Source organism: Phalacrocorax carbo, chromosome 1 (assembly GCF_963921805.1).
Source record: "Phalacrocorax carbo chromosome 1, bPhaCar2.1, whole genome shotgun sequence".
NCBI classification, from domain to species: Eukaryota; Metazoa; Chordata; class Aves; order Suliformes; family Phalacrocoracidae; genus Phalacrocorax; species Phalacrocorax carbo.
In genome coordinates this window covers 186,957,883-186,985,865 of record NC_087513.1, presented here as the reverse complement: position 1 = coordinate 186,985,865, position 27,983 = coordinate 186,957,883, and the positions used below count along the sequence as shown (strand labels likewise).

Sequence of the window (27,983 nt, the reverse complement as noted above, 5' to 3'; positions counted from 1 at the left end):
TAGTAACAGCAAAAGAAAACACAAGACTTTTAGACAAACAGGTTTATAAGGTTTATTTTCCATTGCACATACATGGATTATATACAAGTTAGTAACATAAGTTACTTCTTAATTTTCTAAAAGATTGTTACAGCAAACACTTGCCATTTTAAAGCATCAAGTCAGAAATCAATCTAAAAAGGTAAATATGACAATATTTTAAAAACAAAACAAATTGCACTTTATTAGGAACAGTCAAATACAGGTTTGTCTATATGCTGTAACAAACTATATAGCAGGTAATATTACAGTTAGAAGTAGCTCTTGCAGTCCATTTGTACATTAATAATTCTTTTCAATTTTACTTCATTAAAAACTGGTGGATATTTCAAAGACTTGCTCTTCTTCCTAGTATTCAATATTCATCACATGAAATGCACTAACAACTAAGTCTTTATACAATTGCTATTCAAATATAAGAAGAACACCACACCTGAAAATAAGGAAAAAAAACCTAAAACATACTGATTTTACACGTATCATGAGATGAAAAGCATGGAAGGTGTTCAGCAATAAAGCCCTGTCCACTACTTACATAAAAGAAGATTTTAAAAAATAATCACTGCACACAATACAAAGGGTGGGGTCATACTGTATTTTTTAAGTCTCCTGTAACGGTAATATTCCTCATTACTGTTCACAGATGAGCGTCTCCATAGCAAACCTGTTCTCAAAGTGTCGAATCTTTCGGCAATTGGCGGCTTCACGCTTCTGAATTCCTGTTTGTGTTGGTAAAGAACAACGGAGGGTAAACAGAAGAGGGGATGAGGTACATCAGAGACTTAACAGTTTTACATTTGTTATAGTAAGATGTCACCAGCAATCAGAACTACCCCTCTTCGATCGCCCTCTCAGAGGAAACACACATAGGCACACATCCGTATTTAGAAAACCAATAAGCGGGCAATGATTCTGAAGGTGTGGTTAACCAAATCTTAGTACTGGTTTAGTTAAAACCAACCTGCCAAAACCTCCCACTGGCTAGTTTTAACCCAGATCAGTTCCCGATCTCCCTCCCTGTGGGTCTGTAAAAACGCTTGTGGGGACGTGAGAGAGGGAACAGCAAAGGAATAAACTGCTGTAGGCAAAAAGAGTGGACTAGTAGTATTTAAACAACAATATATTGGAATCAGAGAAAAAATTTAACCCAATTTGAGCCAAACTAATGCTCACTGCCACCCTATAGTCATTTATTACCACAGGTCCAACGTACTGAATTTTGAATTGGATTTTGCTATTAAGACCTTTTCATTTTTAAACACTGTTCTAAATTATTTTGATAAAATGTACTTCTTGTCCTTGTTTTCCCAAGCAGTCAGGTCCAACAATATAACTAAAGCAATTAAACCGCTTCAGTGTGCACTTGCACATCAGTTTTTAAATAAAAAAAAAGCAACCCTGAGTAAGATCTGAGTGAAAATCTTACAGCAGTATTTAATAGCTTGTCAAGACTCTTCCACATGTTTTTTTTTTTAAATACTGTCCATGAAGGAGTACCAAGTGCTACAACTCTCCTATGAAAACAACCCTTTATCCACAAGTCACTGATGCAAATAGGAAGACACGGACTAATTTGTAGAGGGCGTTGATGACAAGAAGAACCTGCAATTCCGTACCTGGACTAGAAGGCTATGGCTTCTCATATATTGAAGGGTTTTTTTGCTTGGGGGGCGTGGGGGGGTGGGCCAAGAAACAAGATTAAAGAAAAGCATCAGTAAAAGCCTGAACTCCAGAAAACATACCCATGCATACACGCACACTCCAGCAGCTCCTAGCACACTGTGGCCTTGAGGACTTTTGCAAAACAAAATTACTTATTTCCATACCTACACAGAAAATACCAGACGTACTTAAGCCCACAGAGACGGTTACTGCAATAAGCAACCCTTGACTTCAATAAGAGTCATTCCTTTCAACACAATCAAGCCTATTTATTGAACTCAAGCAGCACTGAACTTTCTGCCAACACAAAAGATCGCAGGAGGAACGTTTACCTTTCATGGCTTCTTTGCGCTGTAGTTTATAGGTTTCCTTGCCACGGCAGAGGCGGTAAATAAAGAATCCCAGCTGATCCACATTTTCAATGCGATCAGTAACAATCATCTGTTCATGAATCAAATAGGACTGTGGCAAATATGTTCCAGCCTGTCGAACAAAAATGTAACAGCTCCGTCAAAAGCCATCTCTTCCCGGTCTAAGCACACATGAAACACTTTGCAATGTGTTTCTTTAACACGGCTGCAACATATCTTCTTTGAATTATTTCGAAATATGTAGTACCCATAGAATTTTATTCTACATGTGCAAAGAGGACTGCATTGCACTACAGAAACATGTAACAATTATATTCAAAAGGGTCACGAAACTTCCACTGATGCATACATCCACCGCGCTCCTGCTACAGTAACGTCAATCTTTAGCAGAGTAGAAGTGTTTCCTTCCAGGAGCACCCACCGTCACAGATCAGTCCTGCGCTTATCATTCAGAGTTTTCACTTAATTAACAACAGCCCGACAGACCTCAGTGGGAACTCCTCCCGAATAGGAGCTGGCAGAAGCATGCTCTACATGGAGATACTCTTGCTGATGTAGCACACCAGCTGCACTATACCCCAGCTGCAGCCCGTGGGGTTTGGGAAGCCTTGAACACATTCACAGCGCGGGTCGCAACTCTCAAGCCAAATGCAAGACAAGACCATCTAGCCCCATAAGTTATTAGGCAACTCCCACAGATGTTTATACGGAAAGGTATTAGAAAGCCATAGCGTTATATCGGGTGTTTTAAGGCAATACACTGAGAAAGGGAAGAGCCGTGACGACACGCGAAGGCTTCCCAAGCCTTTTCTAGTCCCTTCAGTGCTACTTTGCCACAGCTGAAATGATGAAGGAATCCAGCTCCATGCACACCTCACTGTACACAGCTGAAGATGCACATACTTAGCTATCAGCCAATTTCCTAATACTGCCACTGGTAAATAATCATCAACTTTTTTGAAATATTACTTCATTTATGAAATCCTGTTAGTGTGGGCAGTAGAGAAAGTGTTGCTTGCTTTCTAAAAATAAAATGATCACTTATTATGGAAACAAATTCAGCTTCTGTGGTGAAAGACCAGTATGTTTTTTATTGACAATGAACAACTTGAAAATTCCGTTGCAAAACAAGACTGCCTTTTCAGTCCAAGCGACATGTTGAGAAGCTGATTAAATGCTATTCTTTTCAGTAAAGAAACGACTGTGTAAAACTCACTTAAAATTAAGAAAATATTCTTCAGCGTGTACTATGAGGAAAACAAGAGCAAGTTTGTTTTCATTAAGTAAGAATTTGGAAGACTTCACACTCCCAAATTATCCCACTCATTATTTAGAAATTAAATTACTGTAAATTACTGTATCTTAACCCTGGTCTCTCAAATTTCAGGGGAGAGCCCAAAGGGAGCCCCAGAGCAAAGCTGCAGTGCAGGGCACTGGCAGAGTGAGCACTGGTGCTGAGGACCTGGGGCAGCCTGCAAGGTCACTCCTGGGCTCATGCCGTCCAAACCGCAGGACCTCCTGGGACCTCCCGGACCACCCCCTGGACCTGGCCTTCTCAGCCCTCCTTGGGGGCACAAGAGGAGGAGGAGCTCAGCGCAGGAATCTCCTCTGCCCAGCTGCTGCAGGAGCAATTACCCAGCGCTGGTATCCAGCATAGCCGCACTTATCCTCATATTTTGAGACGTCTTGTGCATCGCATTCAGTTAAAATTGGCCAGTTGGCTCAACAACGGAAATGAGGCGGACCAACATATATACCTGGGTTTCAGCCTTGTTTCCCAAGGAAAGGAGGCCTTTCACTGCCTGCATATTCAAGCAAACAGTATCAATATATAGAAATGTGGGTTTTTAGGCTAAGGTTATGGGTTTTTTAAAAAAAAAAAAAAACAAAACAGTCCAGAGCACTTTCATTTTCATAAAACCCCCTCTGCATGTATTTGGAGCTCATTTTAACAAAACGAGCACTTTAATTTCACACATTTTTTCCCTTGAGCAACCAGTGCAACTGCAGAATGACCAGAAATTTACTCACTTTGTGCATCCGCAGAATAGTTTCCCAAATTTCAGTTACAAAACGTTTAGCCTGATTTTCTGAGACAACAAATGCCCACAGCTTTTTTTTAATACAATGAGAATTAAACAGATGTCTCATAAAATTAGGGCACTCACTGTTGGGGACAATGACCAAAATGGTTTGCTTTTGCACAGACTTTCAATTAAATGTGTGATGCCTGGTTATCCTCTTACTTGTAAACCAAACATATTTGATTTAGTACTAATGACAAACTAGGAAATTTGCAGATTTTAATAATGGAATTTGTGTGAACTAAAAATGGAAACAAAACAGTATACACAAAGTAAAAAAATATGGGGTCACTGAGTTTTACAAACACCACCTCATCCTTATGTACAGGAAATGAAAGTGTGGTTAAATAGCCAGTCTCAAAATAGGCAGCAAAAAAGCAGCGAAGGACTTACTTGTGAAGTCCTTTTTCGCATTAAATTTTTTTATATACATGAACCACTCAGAAATGGCTAAAATTGTTCCTGGAGTCCTAATTCCAAAGCCTTGTTTGAAAGATGCAAACCCAAAGATTATATCAACAATTCTAAAGTTACGAAGCCCAGTAAAAACAAAAATTTAAAACTCTCCCCAAATCCTAGACATAAGTTAGCTTATCACCTCTCTCCCACCCAGAGTGTTTTGCTGTTCTGCAAAGAAACCAGAAAGCTGGAAAACAAGGTAAATATTATTTAGATCTGCATTAAGAGCATACGTATGTAAGAGTTACCAAAAAAGATAAAGATGATTCATATTAAATTAGTAAGATTATCTACTTTGGCCTCCTCAATTTCACAGGCCATTACGTTTCACCCAGTTACTACTACTAACAGAACAGCGTGTCCCCGTGGTGGCAACAAGCCAGCCAGCACCAGCACCACAAGCCCGGCAGTAGCGTTCAATTATCAAACCCTGCTGGGAAGTGATTAGGAGCTCCCACAACATTACCCTGAAAACTCATGTTCAATCAGCGATTGTGGTATCTCAGTCCTTTCCATGGTCCTTGCTGTTAAGGGCAACGAATCTTGTTCTGAAGGTCTGGTGCTCGCAGAACCAGGAATCTGGCTGTACTAAAAACCCTCTTGCTTAAATGGCCTTTGCTAATCATACAATCTGAATGCTGATCACTCCTACAAAACCTGCCTGGAAGTAGGAAGATCCATTGATATTGCTGCTGGAAGCCTCATGAACTCGCATGCAGCACTAGTCCATCATACGTACTGCCACATCTGATTTGCCTGAGGACACACAGCAGATCCGACATACCTCACGTACATACCCCCCAAGCCACTGGCTCAGTTCAAAGTAGGGGCCAACCCTAGGGACCTATGCTTTAAACAGTGCCCGTGTTAAAAGGATTTCCCAGTGTATCTGCTTCGAGCCTCTCAGCTAACCAGTTTTAGTCCAGTGCATACATGCTTTATGGAAAGTTTAGTCACAATGGATTATAAATTAAAAAACACATAGACTACTATCAAAGACTGTAGCTACACTACATTCATGTTATTTCGTCAGCCAAATTTGTAACATCAAAGAACAAAATCAGGTTTGTTTGCCGCCTTCTGAATTAATAATTCCTTTGTGATTGTAGCTGATTAACTAAGAAGGTTATAGACTCTCTTCTCTCTTCACAAAGATCTCCAGTGACCAGTTAACTTTCTAACACATGCACCTGTGGGAATGTCAGAGTTCTGAGTGGGCGGGGAGGGAAATTCTCCTTTTTCCCTGTCTTAAGAACAAATTACTTAATGATTTAACCATACCTTGATGTTGATGAGCAGCTCCAGGAAATTTTTAGGTGGCATAACAACTGAAGTGTTCAGAGGAATCACATAGCACTTATCCAGGCTAAGGTCAAGATAGGCAGTGAGTCTCTGTTGAGGAAATATTTATTTTAGTCAAAATAACAAGAACATCAGGAAGTTCACATACAGACTTTGCTAAACTCCTATTGCCTCGTGTTGTACTTCAAATTATTGTTTTATTCACTATAAAGTCTGGCCAACAAACTCCAATTTGAGGGTAGGTAGATGCAGCCTTGATGACAGTTTAAATCTATGACAGGGATTTGTGCAAGGCAGCAGGCTATAAGTAGCTCAAATGCACTACAGTAATGAAATTACAAAGGTGCATCTGAGCTGCTAGGGAATCAAGAACAGTATTCATTTATTCCTAGTGCCTGCATTTTGAAACAACAGGGCAAAAATCTTGCTCTGATCTCCATGCTTTTATATTTCATTATAGTGTAAAGGCGAAAAGCTGCTGGTAAGAACAAAATATAGAAGGAAAAAAATACTGTTACAGATAACACAACAAAAATCCTTTTACTTTCAAAAATACTACTGACTTGAAGTGTTAATGATTATTCACAGCTGAATTATTATCTTTACAGTACCTGAAATGCAATATTTGCCAGTATTTGATAAAACAAGAGATATAAAACCCCAGGGAATTATCCTGATATATCCTATAGCTCTGTTCACTGAGCTGTGTTTTACTGCATATGTTCTTGCTAAAGAAGACATTATCTCAAACTGCTGAAAGCTCTAAGGCTGCGGACCTATATAAAATACTGAGCTCCAAGAGCTCAACAGTCCAAATAGTACCAGGACAACAATCATCAGTGCAACTAATCTCATTACACGTGAGTAGTGCTGTGCCTGTGGCAGATGATCTTTGCACTGACCTTTACAGCAAAGCCTTTAACCCATTAAATGAAAAAGTAAATTTCTAATACTATATTGTTCTTATTCACTTCTTACATACTGCTTTTTTTTCCCTGGTTTTCCCTCTTTAGAGGCTTTGCTCTAACTCTTAACAGAAGTTCCCTAAATATATTCAGGAATATTTTTAAATTACATAGCTCTAGCAAGCCATGTTTTCCTCCAAATCTGGTTATGAATATTTGATAGATAGCACTCAGTTTCCCTGGAAAACTTGAAACTCTAAAGTTTGCATAAAAAAATAGGACGCTTCCCTATTCTTCTTTTTCAGCCTTGCTTAAAAAAGCTGTTCAAAGTAGTCTTCAAATGTTCACAGAAATTTAGCTTCCTGAAAACCAGCTGCAGAACATTTCATTGCCATCAGACAGCTTCCATCAGGCTGATACAGAAAAGAAGGGCTTCTAATTGTTTTACAGCTCTGTCATTAACACAGAGAGCTGCAGGCCTGTCAACTGCCTTACCAAAAATTTATTACCACGATTCTTATCAATCAAAGTTGTTTCTACAAAAAAAGGAAGAAACAGCTAAAAGTGCCTTGGTACCCTGGTTCAGTGCCTTTAGGAATCACAGTAGCCCGTGGTGCACAAGGAAAACTGAGCTTCTGCTTGGCTTCCTACAGCATCTGGAAAACGAGTTCTCTTCCACAGCTGGTCAGCTGGTCGCTTCCTTCCCTTTCTGCTGCTGCTTTGGGGTTTTTCAGCTATGCAACCTCTGGGGGTGCTTGAACATACCTAGTGTCATCAGACACAACCAACCACTGCAAGCCGAGGTCAAAGCCATGACAGCCCTTTCTAAACTTCCCTCGGCACCACAGCAGTTGGTCAAATTCTGGCTCGGTGGACCTAACACAGCAAGGACTATATTCTCTTTACTTCTCATACTAAGGAAAGGAAATAGCTCTAAGATTTTTTCCATTTCTAAAAACAGAACCGTATTTGCAAATGGTGGTTTACAAACTACCTCATGATGATTGTATAACGCTGTACTTTGTATGCCCGGTTAATAATTGCTTGCAGCCTGCTGCTAATCAAAATGTTTCTGCTGCCTCCTCCACCCTCCATGTTCCCCACCACAATAATTAGGGAGTACATTTATCAGGATGACTGAGGGGGAACATTTTTCAAGTTTTAAATGCTTTCAACTTCTTCAGAAATATTTCTTACCCGGTGGAAGTCATGGACGATATCAGCAGGATCACTATCAGCAAACTCGGGGACTGGCACACTGATAAACTCAACATCTTCCTCCTCCAGGATCTGAATATTTTGCTCAATCGTGTGGTAGCGGGCACTCTGAGCCTCTGCCCCAGGCTCAGGTAAACTTAAGCCGTCTTCAATGTACTTTATTCCACAGAAATACACACCACCCTGCTAAAAACAGAAAACAACCCAGCAACAAAAACGTCAGTAGCCTTGTTAGAAGTTTAAAACTAGTATTCTCAAAGCACTGTGAAGAAGAAAAACTCATCAGACTAGGTGAAATATTTTCCCTTTAATTTGATTCATACACCAGAGTAGGAGCCAGTTGCTATCTGCAGCAGGACCATGGGTAAAACCTTGATTGTACTGAACCCAGAGGGAGCCCTTCCCTTGAATTCAAGGAAAACAGGATCCCAAAAGCAGGTTCTTAAATTCTAGTCTGCTATTTTGCATCCATTATCTGTGGCACATTGCATCTTATTTTTAGAAAGACAATGAAGCTCCTACATCTATATGCATGCATATTATTATTTTTATTAAATTATTATTTAACTGCAGTCAGTAATTACAGTTTAAGTCATTGAAACTGATCATCCAAACCACCTTTGAAAAGCAAATCTAACTCTGTGTTTGGTCCTGCTTGCAGCAGAGGCTTGGACCAGGTGACTTCAAGAGTTTCCATCCAACCTCAGTTATTCTGTGAAGTTGCTTAGTTTTGCAAGGCTTCAGAAGTTTTGAAAGTCCATTTCTAAAATAAATTATTTTTTGTTTTGAAAAGTTGTAAAAGACAAAAAGATAATAAGAAGAATTTAAAACAACCAATCTGTGCCCATCACAGTACACATGGTAGGTTACCTAAGAGAAGTGTAAAATAAAGTCCTGAATCAGAGATGGTCATATACCAAATTTATAGGTCAGATAGTTTTAGAAACATACAACTTATGCATATGCACAGGTCATCAATTTTACAGTTTTACCTTGAAAACATGTCTTCAGTGCAACGTTAGCTCAATCCCTGAGTGTTTCCTTGAACCCAGACCTGACTCATAAAAAAGTACCACAGGTTTCAGTTAAAACACTTTCCATTTCAGCTAGCTGGCATGTGAAAGGTGGAGCACCGCAGTGCTAAGCACAGATGAAGCATGTGTTAGTAATACAGCAGGCCTTCTGCTACTCTGAGCTTGTTAATCCACCAAGATATGCTATGCTGTTTAAACATCATTTGCAACACTACTACTCCCTTGTAAATTAGGTTAACGTGGTAACCAGAAACTATAAACTGCAAGTTTAGCTAGAATTTCTCATGTTTAATCACTTTGCCTTCTACATTAGCAGCTACTAAAATGGGGGTGGTGGGGGTGGTGGAATAATCCTGGTAGCAGGGGCAAGAACACAGAATTTCTACCTTATAATTATACGCACTAACCAGTGGGCTAGAAGGATTCACATTTTGGTTATACTCACCCTTTCTGACCCTGTGAATCTTGCAACCCCGGCAGTTTCTGATGGCGGGAGGGTGTGCTCGCACCACATGGGCAACAGCCCAGCACATCCAGCATTGCCCAGTGACAATTCCCCCCGAGGAAGACAATATTTAACTTGAATCTCCCATGTTTCAGGTAAACACTGTGCTTCCCTGGCACCACTGCCTTCACAGGGCTCCTCTTGCAGCGGTGCCATTTGTTAAAGACTGAAAATACATTTTGTCAGAAGTCTAATCTTGTCAGCGTGGATTAGACTTGACAGAGCATGTTTAACCACGTTGACTGTGCTTTACTCAAGTCCCCTGCAGGCCTGTATTTCTTATCCCTGTGGAGGTTAGGAAGGAGGAGAGTCACTGCACTGCTTTGACAAGCAGTCCCTTCCCTGTGCTTTAGCAGTACTGCGTGCATCTAGGAAATCTGGGGTCAAACAAGGAGGCATTCAAGGGGTTAAGGCACCTCCAGTATTTGGCACTGCAAAACAGGAGAGAGAGCAGGTGAAAATCTGGGACACCACTGGGGTTCCTAAACCCAAGTCTTATTTAGATATAATCCTTTCTCTGCAAAGTAAGGTTTTCAAAAAGTGCTGCTCCCTTTCATTTACCAGCTTTGCTCCTGCCCTCCTCTGCTGCAAGGTAACTTCAGGGCAGGCCATACACTTTGTCTTTAGAAAAGCTGAAGTTTTGGAAAGAAAAAAAGTAGAAAGGCTATTTGGTTTAGTCTGTTGCTCCTCTTCCCTCTTCTAAATATAAGGTGTAACAGAGAGAAACACAACTCTCCCACAACAAAATGTATTTGACTTACCTGGAATGCAAAATATTTGTACAGATAGGCACCGCCCAGGATCACACCAGCCAGCATAAAGGCCAATCCAAAGCACATGCACCAACACCAGGCCCTCCTCTGCCCGACAGGCACAGCATCCTCAGGGTCCTGCAATACATCGGAGAAAGACCTTCAACGCACTGTTCCGAAGACATATATGAGAGCAGAGAGTTCAGGCCCAGCAAGTACAAACGCTGCATCCATCAGAAAAGGCTATACGCACTTTACCGCACTTGTTTGGAAACATATTTTATTTGGTAAAGTTTAAAACAGATCTATTTCAGTTGAGGTTTAGGAAAACTTGTACTAACGATCACTGTTAACTGACTAAATCAGCAGACTTAAGCCTCAAGGAAGACAAAAATATAACAAAATCTCCCGAGATACCTAATAACACACAGTAAGCCACTTTACAGATTGCAGACAGAAAAATATCCGTTCTCAGGCAACCTCCATGCAACAAAAGCAGAGTCAGGAAGTCAATTCATAAAGGTCAGATTCTTTTTTATCTTGGTATATGCAACTTAAGTGAACCTGAAGCATCAACAAAAGATCAAAGGCAGTAAGAACAGCAAAATATATAATTTTCCATGTTGTTCCATCAGGAAGAATGAGGCTTTACCACCTCTTCGCTGGCAGAAAAATAAGAGTGAGAATGAAAAAAAGATGCTTTGTAAGTTGTAGTTAAGCAAGGTTTCTGCTCTAAGACAGTGTTGGCAATGCCTCACTCTATCTGCTGTGCATGTTCTGCTCAAGGAATGACAGGATGTTTCCCCTTTGGGGCACTAGTTTGCATAACCATGCAGTCCCCACAGGCATCCTAAGCAATAAACTACTTCTTGCAAAATCCCTTCTTTATCAGCCGCATCACAATGCTCTTTCCTCCCCCAAGTGTTTGCATAACTCAAATCCAAAAAAAAAAAGCCAACCCCAAAAAGAACCAACCAAAAAAACCCCCACCCTTGAGTCACCTTCTTCCAAGCCATGATAATCCTGGGAAAATATCAGAATTCAAATAAATACAAAGCAATTCGTTACCCCTTTGCAACCAAACCCAAAAAAAAACCCCAACAGGGTAGCATGACGACCAAGATGAAAATATTACGGCCAAATAAACAAGAAACCCCAAACCAGAAAGTGGAGGAGGAACATGAAAGAAGCACTTGAGAAGCCACTGATAGCTATGGTTGTCAGTCAGTGTTCTGCCTCGTAGGGTTTTTTGCAGTATTTACTAATTAAACGATTTCCCACTGAACAAAGTTGTGGGCGTCGTCTGCATGCTGCCTTGGTCCAGTAGTGAAGGAATGCCCCTCATGTGGCCAAAGCCATCTAAGCAAGTCCAACACTAAATGGAAACGGGACCCAACCTGTAAATGGCGGAGAAAAAGAGGCTCTTCCTGAGAAAGATTCACCCCAGCCATCTCTGAGAGGGAGAAGTAGTCTTTTGGAGGGACTTCTTTACACTGATTATAGAGGGAGATTCCCTGGTTAACAAACGAGGTACCTAATTCATATGAGCTAAAATTAGGTGATGTGAAACCCACCTTTACGGTACACTATAATTATCTTTCATACAGAAGTGGCAATGCAGCTTCTTTGCCAGGCAACAGCTGCCAAAATCTGATTCAAAAATATTTAGAGTTGAATTCCAAAGATATTTCACATATTTTGTTTTATGTTACCTTGCAAACTGCCACAGTAAATCAGGTTGTGAAATCTCCTCTTTGGAGGTTTTCAAGACTCAACTAGGCAAAGCCATGGCTGATCTTGCTTTGGCAACCATCCTCTTTCTAAAGGGAGGATGGACCACATGACCTCCAGAGACCCCTTCCAACCAACATTTCTGGGATACATTATAAGGCAAAGTGGGAGTGGCTAGAAAACAGTTGCTGTGGACTGAAAAAGCAGAATGAAAAGACAACCAACAACTTCTAAGTTTTTACCTTACTAATTATTTAAGGAATTCAGCATGAAGAATTACAGGATTACTAGCTGTGTGGTTTTTAACCTGGCTGTTTGCAAAGACTGAGAATAGAACATAATACCCATGGTAATCTAATTAACTTCCAGGTCAGGTTAAGAATCAGTGTGGATTCTTCTATAAATCATCTCAATTATAAACCTGAATCAGGTAAAACAAGGATTTTTATGTTGCCCCGTATTGTTAGGTAACTATTTCCCTAGATACTTCAACACATAAAGGACACCCAATTGAAATTTCTTAAAATAGCTGTCACTTAAACTGGTTTAGGTTAATGTCGGAAAAACAGATAGCAAACTGGCTCGGGGATGCAATGCCAAAATATTCCCTAGTGAAGAATATAAAGAGTATCTTTATTACTTCCCAGCGTTGCTTTTATTTCCTCCCTTTTCTTTAACTCCAAGCAGAATTATCCATTAGTGAAATAACTGCCTCTTCCACTTTCACATCAGAAAGACTTACAAAATATGCACCTGGGAAATGGTGCGGAAGGCATACACAGCATGAACACCTACCTGGAAATGAGGATTGATGTCAAATTAATTCTACATAGGCCACAAAAATAATCAGAAAAAGGAAAGTAACTTTTACCTGAAGGAGAAGTTTATCAGTATTCCACCCTAAATAATTTTGCTTTGATATATGAGATGACAGATGTATATAGTATATTTAATACAACTCTTTTATCCTCCACCAGTAGCTAAATTTTATCATTATTATTTCTGAAGGCATCCCTTCTGGTGGCACACTAAGACATTCTGTATTTGTAGTTGCCTATTGCATTGATTTGTCCATAGCCTACTGAAAACAGCACACCAAATTCAGAGCAAGAGTTCAAGCCCTGTTTACCCTCTTGCTTAGGACAGTCCATGGAAGTATTGCATCTCAGTACAGAGGAACCACAAGCATTAGGTAACACTGAAAACATTTATGCCGTTGCAGAACACAGAATCGATTTCCTCTTCTGAATCTGAAACCTAAGTACAAGTACACCATCAAGCAGTTTGAAATGACCTTAAATTAAATTATTATAAATAACCTACTGATGCTAAATTATACTCTTATTAGTAGCTGTCCAAGCTTTTGTAGTGTTGCCATGACACCTTAGTCCGGGCTGAATCAACCCAAAAGAATAATTCATCCCTTGCTATATAAATCTGACCCTCTGCACTGCAAGAGAAGAAAGTACCACGGATGCCCACCCTCCTTCCAGGTGACACATGTTCTGAAAGAAAAAATGTTAAGTGAAAGCAGATCCCCACTAAGAGGGACAGCGCTGAATTAGCACCTCTCCCCACATAGTTACCACCACACACTGTTCCCAGATAGTGGCGCCGGCTTCTGAAGCCAGAGCACAACAAGAGATTGCAGCCTTGCTGACTAATTTTTCTCTAGGTCAGCTTTCCACTGCCAGAGGTATCTGACAAAAGAAAGCATCATGTACTTGAGGTATAGATTGACCTCTAAAAATAGGCCTCTCTACTTTTGTGAGCAGCAATAATTCATCACTGCTGTTCTGGTCATTTTCTTCCCCTCTTCTACTTCATGCCTGCCCCGTGTACTTCCAACTCCCTGGTGAATCCTGAACCTTAAGATGATGCCACAGAACTCATCTTCTCTGATGCAAAATGCCTTAGGAGGAACTGGATGCAAACCCAATACTCGCTTGTTTCCCTTGATGAGCTGATTGTTCTAACTGGAAAACATTTGATTAGCCTGTTTCCCATGGACAAGACATGAAACAGAAACATTTCTCTGCCACTTGTATACTAAATCCTACAGTGTTAAAATTAAACACCGGTCGTCTTCTCACAAAGATGTTGCAAAATGACTGCAGTTTTGAGTAAAGATCCCTTCATCAGTGACCGCAGCAGCTAATGAAAACCTGTGGTGTCTTGCTACTGGAACCATGAAACACTTTGGAGATGGACAAATGATACCTCAAATTATTTACCAAAGCAACTCTCAGTTACAGAGATCTTCCCAAGAACATATTTATAACAATTAGCATTAACTGTTCTGGAGTGGATTTAAAAAAACCAAAAGGTAATAACCCCTAAACCTGCAACCATTAGCAGTTATTAATGGCTACTGGCCACATATTTTCTCACTCTTTTCAGTTTAATTTTAATGCTACTTTTTTTTTTCCCTTTAAATAAATGCTGAATTTCAGAAGGACCAAACTCACATTTGGCGTAACATCACAAAATTCTTCTAAGAAACTCCAATACTGAGCCACAAATGCGTATAATTAGACTTGGTAATTACTTAGATTTTCCCCTTGTGGCTTGCTGTACATAGTAGACTAAAATTGCTTTAACATTATAAAAGTGAAGCAGTCTAAAAACTTACAAGGCATAGGTCTAGTTCATATTAAAATGGGTGTGTAGATCATCAAACCTTGTTTCTTTGCAGGAATTAAGGACACATCAATTAATATGATTTTTTTAAAAATCGTATGAATTCATCAGATAAGAATGCACCTAAGCCAGGTATGATGGATATGCTGTGAGGAGTCCAGAATATTGTATGATCGTTGCGCACCTATGCAAAAGATAATGGCCCAAATTTTAAAATAGATACAATAGCAATAAAAATAAATTTGGGAGGGGGAAGTCTCTTTCAGAACCAACACACAGCCTTTGATCCACAGAGAAACCAGATGCAGAGTATTACTGAGTATTACAAATATTACTAAAAATGTCCACAGCATAATATACAAACCATCCATAATTATGCATCTGAGAATAACATCTTTTTATATATATATATACACACACACATATATATACACATACACACACACACACACACAAACACATAAAAGCTTCCAATTCATGTGGGTAGAACTGGCTGGAAGCTGTTCAGAAGAGTTTTCTTCCAAGGTCCTTTCAGTGCCAGTTAGATCACATGGATGGACAGAATGCAGTGGGACAGACTGAGCTTCCTAAAGGCAAATATTGACCAACTGCAGCTTCAATTAGTGGAATGAGAAGTTAATGACGACTCCCTAAAAGGTTTTTTTAATGAGGGAGGCTAAAAAGTCTTGAAATAAAATACTGACCAATGGTTGTATAAACTGAGTTCTGTTGGTCAGGCTCGCCTGCTCTGACTTGTAAATCTGACATCTGTAGAAAATCCTCCCAAAAGACAGTCAATTTAAAATGAACTTAATTTAGAAAGAGCTCTGCATTCCTCCCATGGTATTCCTGCCTGAAGACTGCTCCAAGCCTGGTATTCTATTTATTACTTGTTGCAGATGGGAAATTCAGGCAGGCTTTTGCAAGGCTCCTCACTTGGCAGATGCTGTGAATCTGGAAGGCCATTGTACTGATCTGCCTCTCAAGCAGCGATTTTATGCTTCCTAATAAAATTAAATTTAAATTTTAAGTACAATGATCTTTTAACTTGCTAGTTGGAAAAACAGAGTCTATACAATAGATGCTTCTGAGACCTCTCGCTTATCACAAGGAGTGACGTATTCTCTCTACCCAGATGATGAAGCCTGAAAACAAGCTATGGTTGTTTATGTGCAGTTGATATCTGAACACTGCTACCCTTCTGTGGCAGCACTGCCAGTTCCTCTTCTGTCATGATGGACAGGGACTTATCCATCTGGCCAAAGGCTCTCTGCCTAAAGACGAGCATAAAAACCAGACCTTAGTTCTGGTGTTGCTTGCTGTAGTCACGTAGCCTGGATAACTGAGGAGATTAATTAATTAGAATTACCTATTAGGCAGTTGGTACTATTAACCTCTTCCTGTATTTCTAATATATCTGTGTATGTTCTATAAAAGAATATTGTAAATACAGGATCTGTTATACAGCACTAGGAAATCCAGCAGCGAGAAGAAAATACATTCCAAGAACTTTCCAAAGTTCAAAGTACAAGGTCATTTTGATACTAGTTGAATGATACCTTTCACCAAATAATGGGGGCATTTTATTAAAAAACTAGGTGTCTGTCAAATGACTCATTTCATTATTCAAATGTTATAACCATCATGGAATAAAAACATTAATATAAGCAGCCAGCTCAAGATCACCTTAAAAAGGGAATCAGTGCTGGTGGGTAGGAAGGTAGCTGCATGTATTGGGAAAGATGGAGATGAAGGGATTACAAAAACAAATCAGAAAACAGGTGAGAAAAGAGGAGCAGGAAATAAAACTTGAGATAAACATGGTGGAATATGAAGAGTTCAATTTCTCTTGAGGAAGTCAAGGAAAATTAAAAATGTAAAGTCAATGTGAAGGATGTGAATCAGCAGTTCACCCACAGCGACACAATAGAGGGACAATAAAAGAAGCGTGTCTTGGAAGCGTAATCCTCTAACTCTTAACTGATGTGAGTAATCCTGATTTACCTAAACAATGCCTTCAACTTCTGAAGAGATTACAAAACTTGATAGTAGCCAACAATTAAAGAGGACGGTAAAGAAGGAAGAAGCCTGTAACTATTTAGTCTGCTGCTTTGATTAAAGTTGGGAGCAGTGTTGTAACAGGTGGTAATATATTACCAAGTGGTATATACTACCAATAACAATAAAATATTTTTATTGTTAGCTTTACTTTTACGTGAACTAGAGAGTGGAAGAAAGGCAAAAAACAAACTAAAGCAAAACAAAACAAACCCAAACACACTTATTTAAATGGCCTGAAAGTTCAATCTTTGTAGACCAGGCAAGGACTTTCTTCAGATGATTCACATGCAGGTTTTGGCTATATCCTCAGCCCAGGCTGTCTGCAGCAATTACACAACTAACCAGACACTGTATTTTATTCTTCACATTGCATTCCCCAAATTGTTCCTCTTTTCTCTGTCCATATCCAAGATCTCCCCAACTCCCTTCTCTCACCACCAACCCAGTGCTTTCAAGTCTTCCTATAACTCCCTTCTTATCCTGTGTCTATGCCCCCTGCATCTTTCCCCATCACAAACCCCAGTTCTCTGGTCTCTGCTATATGCAGAGCACTGGGCACACCTTATTTCCATTTCCTCCCTTCATTACTGCTACAAGATAATCTGTTCAGTGCATCAGTGTGCTACACTTTTGGGAAGAGGTACTGGGCAGAAGTGCTATATCTTTAGCCTGCCTCACCAACACTCCGGTGCCTCTTGTCCTGCATTTTCACTGTAAGTGAAACTCAGAGCTAAGGACTGCCCTCCTTTCTTTTTCTGTATTGCAATTAGTACAGCAGGATCTTTATACCATCTTACATTCCTTCTGACCATCAGGAAATAGTTTTTTACTGTGAGGGTGACTGAGCACTGACACAAGTTACCCTGGGAGGTTGCAGAGTCTCCATCCTTGGAGGTATTCAAAACTCATCCGTCCATGGTCCTGGGCAACTGGCTTTAGATGGCTCTGCTTGAGCAGGAGGCTTGGACCAGATGACCTCCAGAGGTGCCTGCCAACCTCAACCATTCTGTGATTCTGTGACACCTATTTAAAAACACCTACTGTCTGTAAGTAACACTTACACTATGCAGGGAGAGGATTAATATATCATTTAAAAAACAGTACATCCAGGAGTGCTGGGGCTGTGCTCCACGCATCCTTTATTTCCTTTGACCTGGGGCTTTATGATTCTTCTGCCTCTTCCCCTACCCTTGCCCCTATTATGAAACTTCCAACAAAACCTACAACAGTTGGAAAAGAAGTTGTCTTTAAATGTCTGGACACTGAATTCAGAAGTTCTTGTGCCGCTGACAGCCACAGAGATCCACAGTTGCAACCGTATCGTACTGAACACAAGAAGTTTTCATAAGCTTGACTAGTGAAGAGGTGGTGGGAACCAGGTTTTTTTATATTATACATAAATGTTGATGAATTCACTATACATTTTCATAAATTAGAATGATGGAAATTTGTTCTGCATTCCACACCTATTTTTCTCAAGTATTTTAAGGAGAGAAGTGTTCTGGTGCAACAGTTTGCAAGCCATACACCAAAACACACAGATGAAAGCTTGCACAGATAGCTGGCAAGAGGTGCCAGAGGGATGTTTATTTTTTTAAAATGAGAAACCCCAAACCTAAGAGGTTATATGGGACCTTTTTCAGAATACACTTTGCTTTCAGAAAACAGTATCACTACCCCCTTTATGGTTACCGCATGTCAAACATGGCATTTCATTAAACTGTCCAGTTTTGAAAAATACTTCATTTTTACACACTGATTAAATAAAACCTTTCCCCCACCTGCATTCTTTGACTTATAATCGACTTGCATTTACCATACTTCTAAAACTACACTAAATAAATCTATAACTTTAAATGCAGTATTCATCCTTAAATGCAGCTTCATCCTGAATTAGATCAATGTTTGAAAACAGGAACTGAGAAGGTTCCTATTCCACTTTAAATGGATCAATACCAAATTACCTTTTTGACCTTGATTGTTCCAGTTCCTGTCTCTTCCTTATCCTGCTCGCTTCTTAAGTCTGAAATTTCTCTGCTTTCTCCCTACGACTGCCTGAATCTCAGACATCAGTATGATGGAACGCTATGCGAATTTAACCTAGATTTCTCTCAAGGCTATTTTCCCAAGCGGTGATGGCTCTCTCACCCAAGAGATCTCATTAGCATGCACATATGCACCACTGAGCCTCAGAATTTAATAACTCTATTCCCAGTTCAGCCACAGATGGCATGTCATCTCAAGCAAGCTACAAACACTGTGTCTCAGTTTCTCTCAGAAGTAGAATCTAACATCACAGAAGCACTCGGGAGGTGTCTAGTCCAACCTCTTGCTCAAAAGGAAAGTGGACTCTGAAGCCTGATCAGGTTGCTCAGGGCTCTTGTCCAGTCAGGTGTTGAAAACCTCCAAGGACTGATACTTCAAAGCTTCTCTGAGCAACTTGCTCAGCATTCATTTCTCCTCAGACTGAAAAATATTTTGCTTATATCCAGTTGGAAGCTCTCCTTTTTCAGTTTATGGCTGCTGTCTTTTCAGTCACCTCTCCAGGTGCTGGGAGGCTGCTGTGAAGTCCCCCTGCAGCTGTCTCATCTCCACACTGAACAAGCCCCTCTCCCTTGGCCACATGCTCCAGCCCCTGACCATCACAGTGGCCCCTGCTGGACTCATGCCAGCCTGTCGGTCTTTTTTTTTTTTTGGATCAGAAAGCTCTCGGCCTTCAGTAACGTCAGTGACTTGCCCCCAGCTGACTGCCTACCAGGAGCCCTAGGTCTTTCGCAAGCAGAGCGGCTTCCCAGCCAGCTGGTCCCCAGCCTGTCCTGATGGAGGGGTGAGTCTGTTGTGGGTATGGGACTTCGCATTTTGTTATTTCTGAAACTCATGAGGTTTTGTTCAGCCCATTACTGTAGCCTGTTGGGCTCCCTCTGAACAGCAGCCCTGTCCTCAAACAAACAAACTTTGCTATACATGTATTATGAACTAAGATGCACAGTACCTGTAGAGCAACCAGAGTTCTCCGTGTGGAAGCCATTCTACATGCAAATACAGAATAGCTTTTAATTGTAGCACTTACAAGTATCAGTCAGAAGAGCTGACCTTGAAAGGCTTACATTTAAGTATGCCCTCTTCCTAGAAGAAACTGTTCTAACAATCTGAAGGGCTTCACAACAATTACACTATCCAAAGCCCGAAGTGGAGCGCACACTCCAGTACCCAGCACCTGGCTGCATTATACCCTGCCGAAACACAGACGGCGGACAGTGTTCAAACACCTCACCAGGCAGCAAGAGAACTTCCCCAAAACTGCAAATCTTAGGCAAGACAACTCACTGCACTGTGCAGCAGCCTTAAAAAGTCATGTTCATTCTCCCACCCTGCAAAGGGTGCTGCATTTTCAAATGTGTAAATGCAATGATTTTCTATGCAGACTACATCTTTCAAAATAAATAAATAGACCTTCATGATTCAGCAATCATGGAAGATCCACCCCAGAGGTCACTGCCCCCTCCCAACATCATCTCCCCAGCATAGCTCTTTTTCTACAGTCATTCCAGTCTCGTTCTACCCTCAAACCAGCAGAAATCTGTCATCAAAAGCAGGAGTTTGCCGAACCCGAGGAGGAAGACAACCACAAATTACCCAAGGATTTGCATTCAAGGAACTCCACTCTTAAAATGCCTCTGGGTTTTGTTTTTTTTTTGTGTGTGTGTGTATATATATATAAAATATATATATTCTTAGTAATATATAAACTTTATAAAAATATTTCTATACACACACCCCAACACTACATAGAAAGGGCAAACAAGATATCAACTTATTTTTTCCATGACCTCTATAGTAACTGTTGGGCAAATATTACTTTGCCCTTTTTTCTTCTGGTAAATCCTGTACGGCTGTTGCACAAAGGATCCTTGCTTGTAGATGATGTGTGGATCACTCCAATAGAAGCTGGAGTCTCTCTCTGTCCGTTGTGGTCCAAAACCTAGGCCACATGATGTCTGCTGCAAAACCATTTCTGACTTCATTGCAGAGCTCAATTTTATTAATTATCTAATTCCTTTGGTTTACCACATCTGTAAAATTAGGACAGATATCTGAGTTTTTATAAATTAGCATGCTTTTCATCTGTAGATTCGAAGTAATTTCCACTGAGGATAAAAAGCAGTACATAAATAGTATGAAAATTAACATTGTATTATTCATATGGATCAGGAGACAAAAGGAGATGATGCTAACTTTTGTCAATCATAGCATAAATGGGGTGGTGGGGAGAAAAGGAGGAAAAAAAAAAGAATCTATGCACTAGCTAACAGAACACACCATTACCTATCCCAGCTGTAGTTCTTATGTTTGAAATACGTCATAATGGTTTTGGAAGCACAGAATAAAGAACATTTAAAATTACTAGGGCTTAAAAATGCAGTATTTGCTTTCAAAGATATTTCCTGAGAGTCACAGACAGAACTATTTTTTGTATGTAAGCTATTTGGTGCCTGTAGCTAGTGGCTACTGGATAGAAAATATATATAATGCTTACAGATATGCCAAAATTTCAACTGCAGAAGTGTTAACTGAAAACATTACTGGAGGCAAGTATGTTTACCATTCTTATAACCCCCGCCCTCAAATAACCATTAGCATCAACATTTATTAAAATACTGGTAAGAAAAAAATGGCAAACACCGTACAAATAACAATGAAAATTTATTTATTTGAGTCTATAAAAACACAACTCTTAGACTACATTTACAACTGTAAATATTTTATTAAAATAATTAACAGGAAAAAACCCACATATACACATTATATTTTTAAATTAAACTTTTCTTGAAATAGACATTCATATGTTGAATTAAATATTCATTATAATGCAAGGAGTCAAAACCATTTCCCTTGAAAATACTGTTGATTCCAAGAACATTTTCTTTCAAATGTCTGTTTATATAGGGAAGTTCATCATTTCATCTTGATCCACACCTTCAGAAATTAACTAATTTAACTGTAGCTTTTCCCACTGAGCAGAACTTTTGGTTTGTTTAAGTGGGATTTTTCATACCACTATGCAATGTTAATATCCAAACTAGTTTCTTGAAGCTTATCAGAAAGGAGAGAGTATTGCATCACAAAAAGACAGAAGTGAACCTAAGAGAAGTATTTATGACATTAACTCTAACAATACATTACAGCGCAGAGTAGTTTTTCTAGATATTGCATTACATAAAGCTTCATCTAATTACAGACTTTGCCACATGACAACGTTAAGCAAAAAAAAAAAAGGTTCTCTGAATACAGTTTTAAAGCAAGAGGCCTCAGCCAAGTATAAGTTTGTTAATCTGAAAAGAGAAACTATTTAGAACAATGTGAAGTATTTGCATTGTCTCTACGCTCATCCCTGCACTGAATCCATATAAGCTGTAATGAAATGTACAGACATCAGCTCTCGCTCAGCCAGCCAAAAATGTTAATGGTACAAACAACTGACGAAGCAGTTATCACAAAGGTCTGGTAGAATACATCCTGTTTGAAATATTAAATGTCATTCTTCTGGGAAATGGTTGTATTTCCAAATCAAAGCTTTGTATTTGTTATTCAGGTCAGGAAGTGATGAGAAACAGAAAAGGAAGCGAGATCCGGACCACTGACAGAAGAACCCCTCTGTCCCACAGGTTCATTTCTGTCACGGAGGAGATGGGGATGACACAAGCTCTTCCAGATCACTTTTTGAACTTCCTTACCTAATTCCAAATGCCTAAACTCACTTCAAAATAGCAAGAGATTTTCAGAGGAGCACCACAAACTTTTAAAGAAGTTTGTTTCTTATTATTGTTCTCTCAGTTGATGGCAACCACTATGGAACAGCTTTAGGAGCCAAACATCTCAAGACCACACCGATCTTGTTTCCAGGAAGCTGCACTACTTAACCAGTAGCACAGATTCACCATGTAAAAGGATGCAGGGAATGACATCAGCTGCAAGGCTTCTTTTCTTCGGAAGAGTTCCTCATGAACAACCCCTGCCACAGATTTTGTTTACATGAACACAATTTCCCTGAATTTATGCTTGCAGGTACCCATAAAACCAAATAAATAACAGAATCTTGGGTACCCTCTGTGCCTGAAACTGGAGGGTCTTCATCTGAGGTTTGGTGGCTTGTCATTAAAATCTTAGCAAAGTCAGGGAGGAGAAGGGGGAGAGGATTCAGTTTGCTAGGGTTTTTTACCTCTGGCCATCTTTTAAACAATTGTGCCTTAATCCAGAATGCTCTGACAGACAGCAGAAGCTGGTTCGTTTAATGACCTAGTTGCATCTCCCCAGTGGTGACTAGTGGAAGGCCTATAGAAAATTTGGCTGGAGGAAGGCTATAAAGTCAATAAGAAAGCTCCTCCATGAAAAAAGAAACCAAAAGCAAACAGAACAACCCCAAAACACCCCATCTACAGACGTGTCCCATAAACCTGCTTTCCTGACAGCAAAACAGTAAGCAAATGACTATTTATTAGTGTGTATACTAACATATATAAATGATGTTATATAGTATTTACATGTATTTACACACACAGAGTATAGCAACTGTAAAGCTAATGCTTTTATTTCAGCAACATCTAACATGAATTACACAAAATTTAAGGGTTTTTCTACATGGAAAAATAGTGCTCATTAGTTGTTCAACAGTATTTCCCAGGTGGACCCTCTTACTCTGTGTTAGAAGTGCCTATTTTAGTATGCCTTAGAAACGATTAAGCTAAACTGAAAAAAAAGATTAACTTCAGAGTGTGGAGTAATAATGTTCTCATAAGGAATAAATGCAGAAAGCTGCTGCTTTTAAAATTCTTAACATTTACACTTTCACATTGAACTCTCTCTGCTGATACAGCTGTCCAAAACTCAGCTATAATATGTATGTGTAGTCCACAGCTTCCGCACACAAAGCTGTATTTGGTAGAGATTATCTGAGTTGAGCACACCAAGGAAGAGGGGGAAAAACAAAAAAAATTGTCACCTACCCACCTACCTCGGTAGAAGGGAGCAACTGCCTGAGAGTTTCTAAGAGCCGGAAGAGCTTTGGGGAGGACTTAATCTATTGAACAGACTCTGCAAAATGTCTGAAGTCTTCAACTATGCTCAGAACCGTCTCTGGCTCTCCAAAGATCTATTGTAGGGAGAAATGTTAAAATACCACACATTGTTTGTTTGTTGGGAAACTGGGTCATAAAATACTCTATTGTACTGACAATGAGCAAAGTGGAAAATTAAATGTTGCCTGAGAACCTTCACTAAGAGTATTCTGCATTTTGGCCAATAATTACGGCATAGAAGTATCACCCCAACCTTAGTAGCAGAGCTTTGTAACTGTTGCCTACAGTATGGAGCCACTTTCACAACATGGAATAATACTGAGGGGTGACTTATGCACAGCCAGGATCAGCACTCTTGATTTTTAAACTCCTTTTTAAATAGTGTACTCCAATGCCTAAGACCATTGCCTTCTACAAAAGCTTTTTTTTAAGCTGCTGTTCCCGTGATACATCCCCCTACTCTTCTTGCATCTTCCTCTCCTCCTTTCCCTAATTGCTTTCCTATTGGTATCTGCATCAGGGGTTAATGGGCAAATTTTGGTGAGATCAGAGTATTTCTATGCCACCTCATCAGCATATTTTAGCCGCAAACACTCTTTAATAAGCCCTAGGAAGATTATCTACTTGAGACTAATCCTGCGATGGCAGACAAGAGTGACAGTCTTCATGTCACTGTGCTGGGAAAAGCAGCAGAACAAGACTGTCAAAGAACTAGGCGAAAAGCTCATTCCAAAAATCTTTATTTTCTAGACATTTCAGAGTATTTGGCTTTATTCATTAATATCAACTGGCTTACTAATCTCTTGCTCAAATCTTTGCAAGTCCTTGATAATAGAATTCTGAATGTGTGATTCTGCTGATTCTCTTCCATTCTTAAGGTTTTTTTACTTCAGTCCAGAATGCCTCCCAGGACTTTCTTTGCAAAAGAAAGCTTCATAAAATGTAATATTTTTCATGCTCACGCTTCTGATCCAGATCTACTTATTGTCCTACAGAAACAATGTCTGTTCAAGATACTGGAGAGGGGAAAACAAATGCCCCATATATGCAGTTTTGGAGATGTGACCCTTTTTCAGTCTACCAGAATTCACTCTTCTATATACATTCTCATATTGCCTTCAAACCCCACTTGAAGCTAAGGGTTTTCCAGCAATGAAGTGATATGAACAACACATTTGTCAGATGTGGTTTATTTTTCCCCTTCCCTCCAAAGAACTGCATAGGCAGTAGAAGTTCCTTGCGGGGGGCGGAAGATTTGTTTCTTACGCATTTGTATTAGAGAAGGCAAAGTTCAAAGACCGCATCTTGCATTTACCTCAAAGGTATCAAGTTTTACAATGGCCCTCCGTTCCTTTTTCTGTCCCAAATCTGAGAATAAACTCACAGACTCGAAGATCCAAATACCTCTACAGCAACATCACATAATCTGTTTCAGTATTGTTAATCCTGCATCAATTGCATAGCCTTTTCTACTAAAGCTACAGATGATGCTACTGTACTCAGAAATGCTTTTATTTATGCTCTAGAACACGCAAGCTCAGAAAAAGCTTATTCAAGAGAATTTTGTAGGTGTAGGTCTGCAGTTCTGCTGAGAAAAGATGGAAATGTGTCAAGGAGAATGTCAAAGGCTTGATGCCCCTTCAGAGTGCTTATTTGATTTTGGAATTGTCATCTGTACAGAACATCCATTCCTAGCATGCTAATTTTAGGACTGTTTTAAGCCTTGTTCAGGCATGTTCATCCCCTGATAACAGTGCAAGAACTTATAAGTAGCTACTGTGAGACCAGACCACCTTTTGACCTTGTTAGTAAATGTTTGCAAGTCTCATTTCTAGGCAAGCAATGCACACTAAGACCTGGGCAAAGTTAAGGCAGATCCTGTATCTCATCCTCAGCTGCAAGAATTTACAGCTCTGCATTATGGAAATCATAGTCAAATAACAGGCTTCCATCAGTATCTGGACTGGGTCAGGAGGATTTGCTCCCCAGGGTACAATTAGCCAGATGTATTTTGTTTGTTTAGCAGTAGGAACGACAAGCCCAAATTGGTAGGCTATCTGGAAACAAACATCATCCGGGGCAGGGCGATCTAGATTCCAAGGCAGTATGAAAAACTCATTTTCTGGAACTTGTAGTTTGTGTCTTGCTTATGTGCTCAGTGTCAAAGCGATCACCAGACCTGAGGTCAGGAAGGAACTCCACAGTTCAAGCTGAGCTTAGGGAATCTATTACCTTCTAGAGAATGGCACTCCTGCGAGGAACAACCAGGCACAGAGATCATGTAACAGATTTCCCGTAACTGCAGGCAATCTGAGTAACAATACCATCTCATTTGCTGCGGCACATATTCTACGGACTTAAATACTTTGGTCCGAGTATTATAAACGCAGTACCTTCAGTAGAAGTGTGAAACTTCACGACTTGCTGTACCAGGAAGATGTCACTAGGAAACATCTTACAGTCCCCCTTAGCTTTGAAATGACAGCTGATTCTGCTAGTGAAGAACCTGGCCCCATCAAAATCACAGCAAGTCCTACACCGGGGCACAGCTACGTGCTAAAAATTGAACAGATACTGTCTTCCCAGGCAGAATTTCATCACAAAGATTTAGGAAATTAATAAACCCTATCTCTTTTGCAGATCCAATCTGGTAATTCAGAGGCCTGATGCACAAAAGATTGTGAAAGCAAATGAAAACAGCAAGGCATGCTGTTTATGTGCAGCTGGCCTTTTTTCAAGTCTTCACTCTCTTCAAAAAGCTTAGAGCAAATTACGCTACCCCTAATTAAAAACTGGTTTTGATTACGGGAGCACAGAAATTGCAACCAAAAACCTTTATATTCTGGGCAGTTTTGCACTTCAAAAACTTCAAAGGCCGTTGGTGTTTTGTTCTTTGTTGCTGTTTGGAGACGCGGAGGGAAGGCGACAGCGACTGGAGTTTGGGTGCTGTTTCGGGGCGGGGGGAGGCAGCTCTTTGTTCCTTTATTTAAACTAGCCCAAGTTTCAAGGCGAAGTTCGCTGTAACACACCATCACCCGGCTCTGCAAACACGCTGCGGCACAAGCACGGCCAACTTCACCCTCGCCAAGCGCTCCCTACCTTCAAGCATTTTAGGTTTGCCAGCCGGCAAGCAGCTTGCCGGACTTACCCGTGCGGCCGGACGGGATTAAAGGCGGTGTGAAGACCACAGACGATCCGCCTTTTCCACGCAAAACAACTTGCGCGACCGACCCCAACACACCGAAGGGACGTCCCGACCTCCCCACCGCAGGCGGAGGCTGGGGACGGGCTGCGGGACCGGGCTCGGGGGCGGCCGAGCTTAGGGAAGCCGGGCCTAAGGGAGCCGAGCCCGACCCCTCACCCCCGCCTAAGCGCGGTGGGCCGGCGAAGGGCAGCCCCTTTTGCCGGGCCGTCCCCTCAGCTCGCCGCGGGTCCGCGGACGGGACACCGTAAAGGAGACGAAAGAGACTTAAAAGCCGAGTTGGACGCGGCCCAAGCGCCGTCAGGCTTAAAAAAAAAAAAAAAAAAAAACAACCCCAAAACAAACAAAGCAACAACCCAAACCACTATAAAAATCCCCCAAAGTAGGGAGAAGCGATGCTTTCAAGCTCGTTCTCCTGTCAGCCATTTTAGAAGCGTGAGCTGAGAGGGGCGGCGGGGCAACCGCTGCGCAGCCCTCCCCGCCGGCCCGCCCGCGGTTTACCGCTGGCGGTGGGGGGGGGCGGTGGGGGGGAGGGGATGGAAAGAGCACATAAAGAACAAACCCGTCCCCGGCGCGTTCCCCTCCCCTCGGCAGCACCTCGGCGCGGAGCGGAGCCGGAGCTGAGCGGATCGCCCACCGCCCCGCAGCCGGGCCGGCCCCGTCGGCTCGGTCCCCCGCCGCCGCCCTCACCTTGGCGTCCGGCGGCAGGATCAGCACCTGGCTGTTCTCCTCCTTCTTCGCCGCCTCCTTCTGCGCCAACGCAGAGTTGAACGACACCTTCACCATGGCCGCTCCTTAACGCCCCGCACGCAGGAGAGGGGAGGACGAGAAAAGCTCCGGGCCGGCGGAGCTTCGAGGGCTGTCTCCTTCCTTGTCACCCCCCTGCCCCTCGCTGCCGCGACTGTCGCCCCCGTCCCCTTGTCAGGCGGCGGCGGAGGAGGA

The 27,983-nt window shown here is 41.0% G+C and overlaps 1 protein-coding gene across 2 annotated transcripts; it reads right to left on the bottom strand.

The window, feature by feature from the left end:
* Positions 1–27: 27 nt before the first annotated feature.
* Positions 28–27,983, bottom strand: ITM2B (integral membrane protein 2B). 2 transcript variants are annotated; one of them, XM_064440867.1, is made up of 6 exons: positions 27,732–27,983; positions 10,341–10,469; positions 8,020–8,223; positions 5,897–6,007; positions 2,034–2,184; positions 28–758 (listed from the first exon to the last, which is right to left on the bottom strand). In XM_064440867.1, the coding sequence occupies exons 1-6, from the start codon at positions 27,825–27,827 to the stop codon at positions 670–672; spliced, it is 780 nt and encodes a 259-aa protein (XP_064296937.1). In that variant the 5' UTR covers positions 27,828–27,983; the 3' UTR covers positions 28–669. The 2 variants fall into 2 exon arrangements, with proteins under 2 accessions (XP_064296937.1, XP_064296936.1); XM_064440866.1 differs by having other exon boundaries at positions 8,020–8,226; positions 27,732–27,981.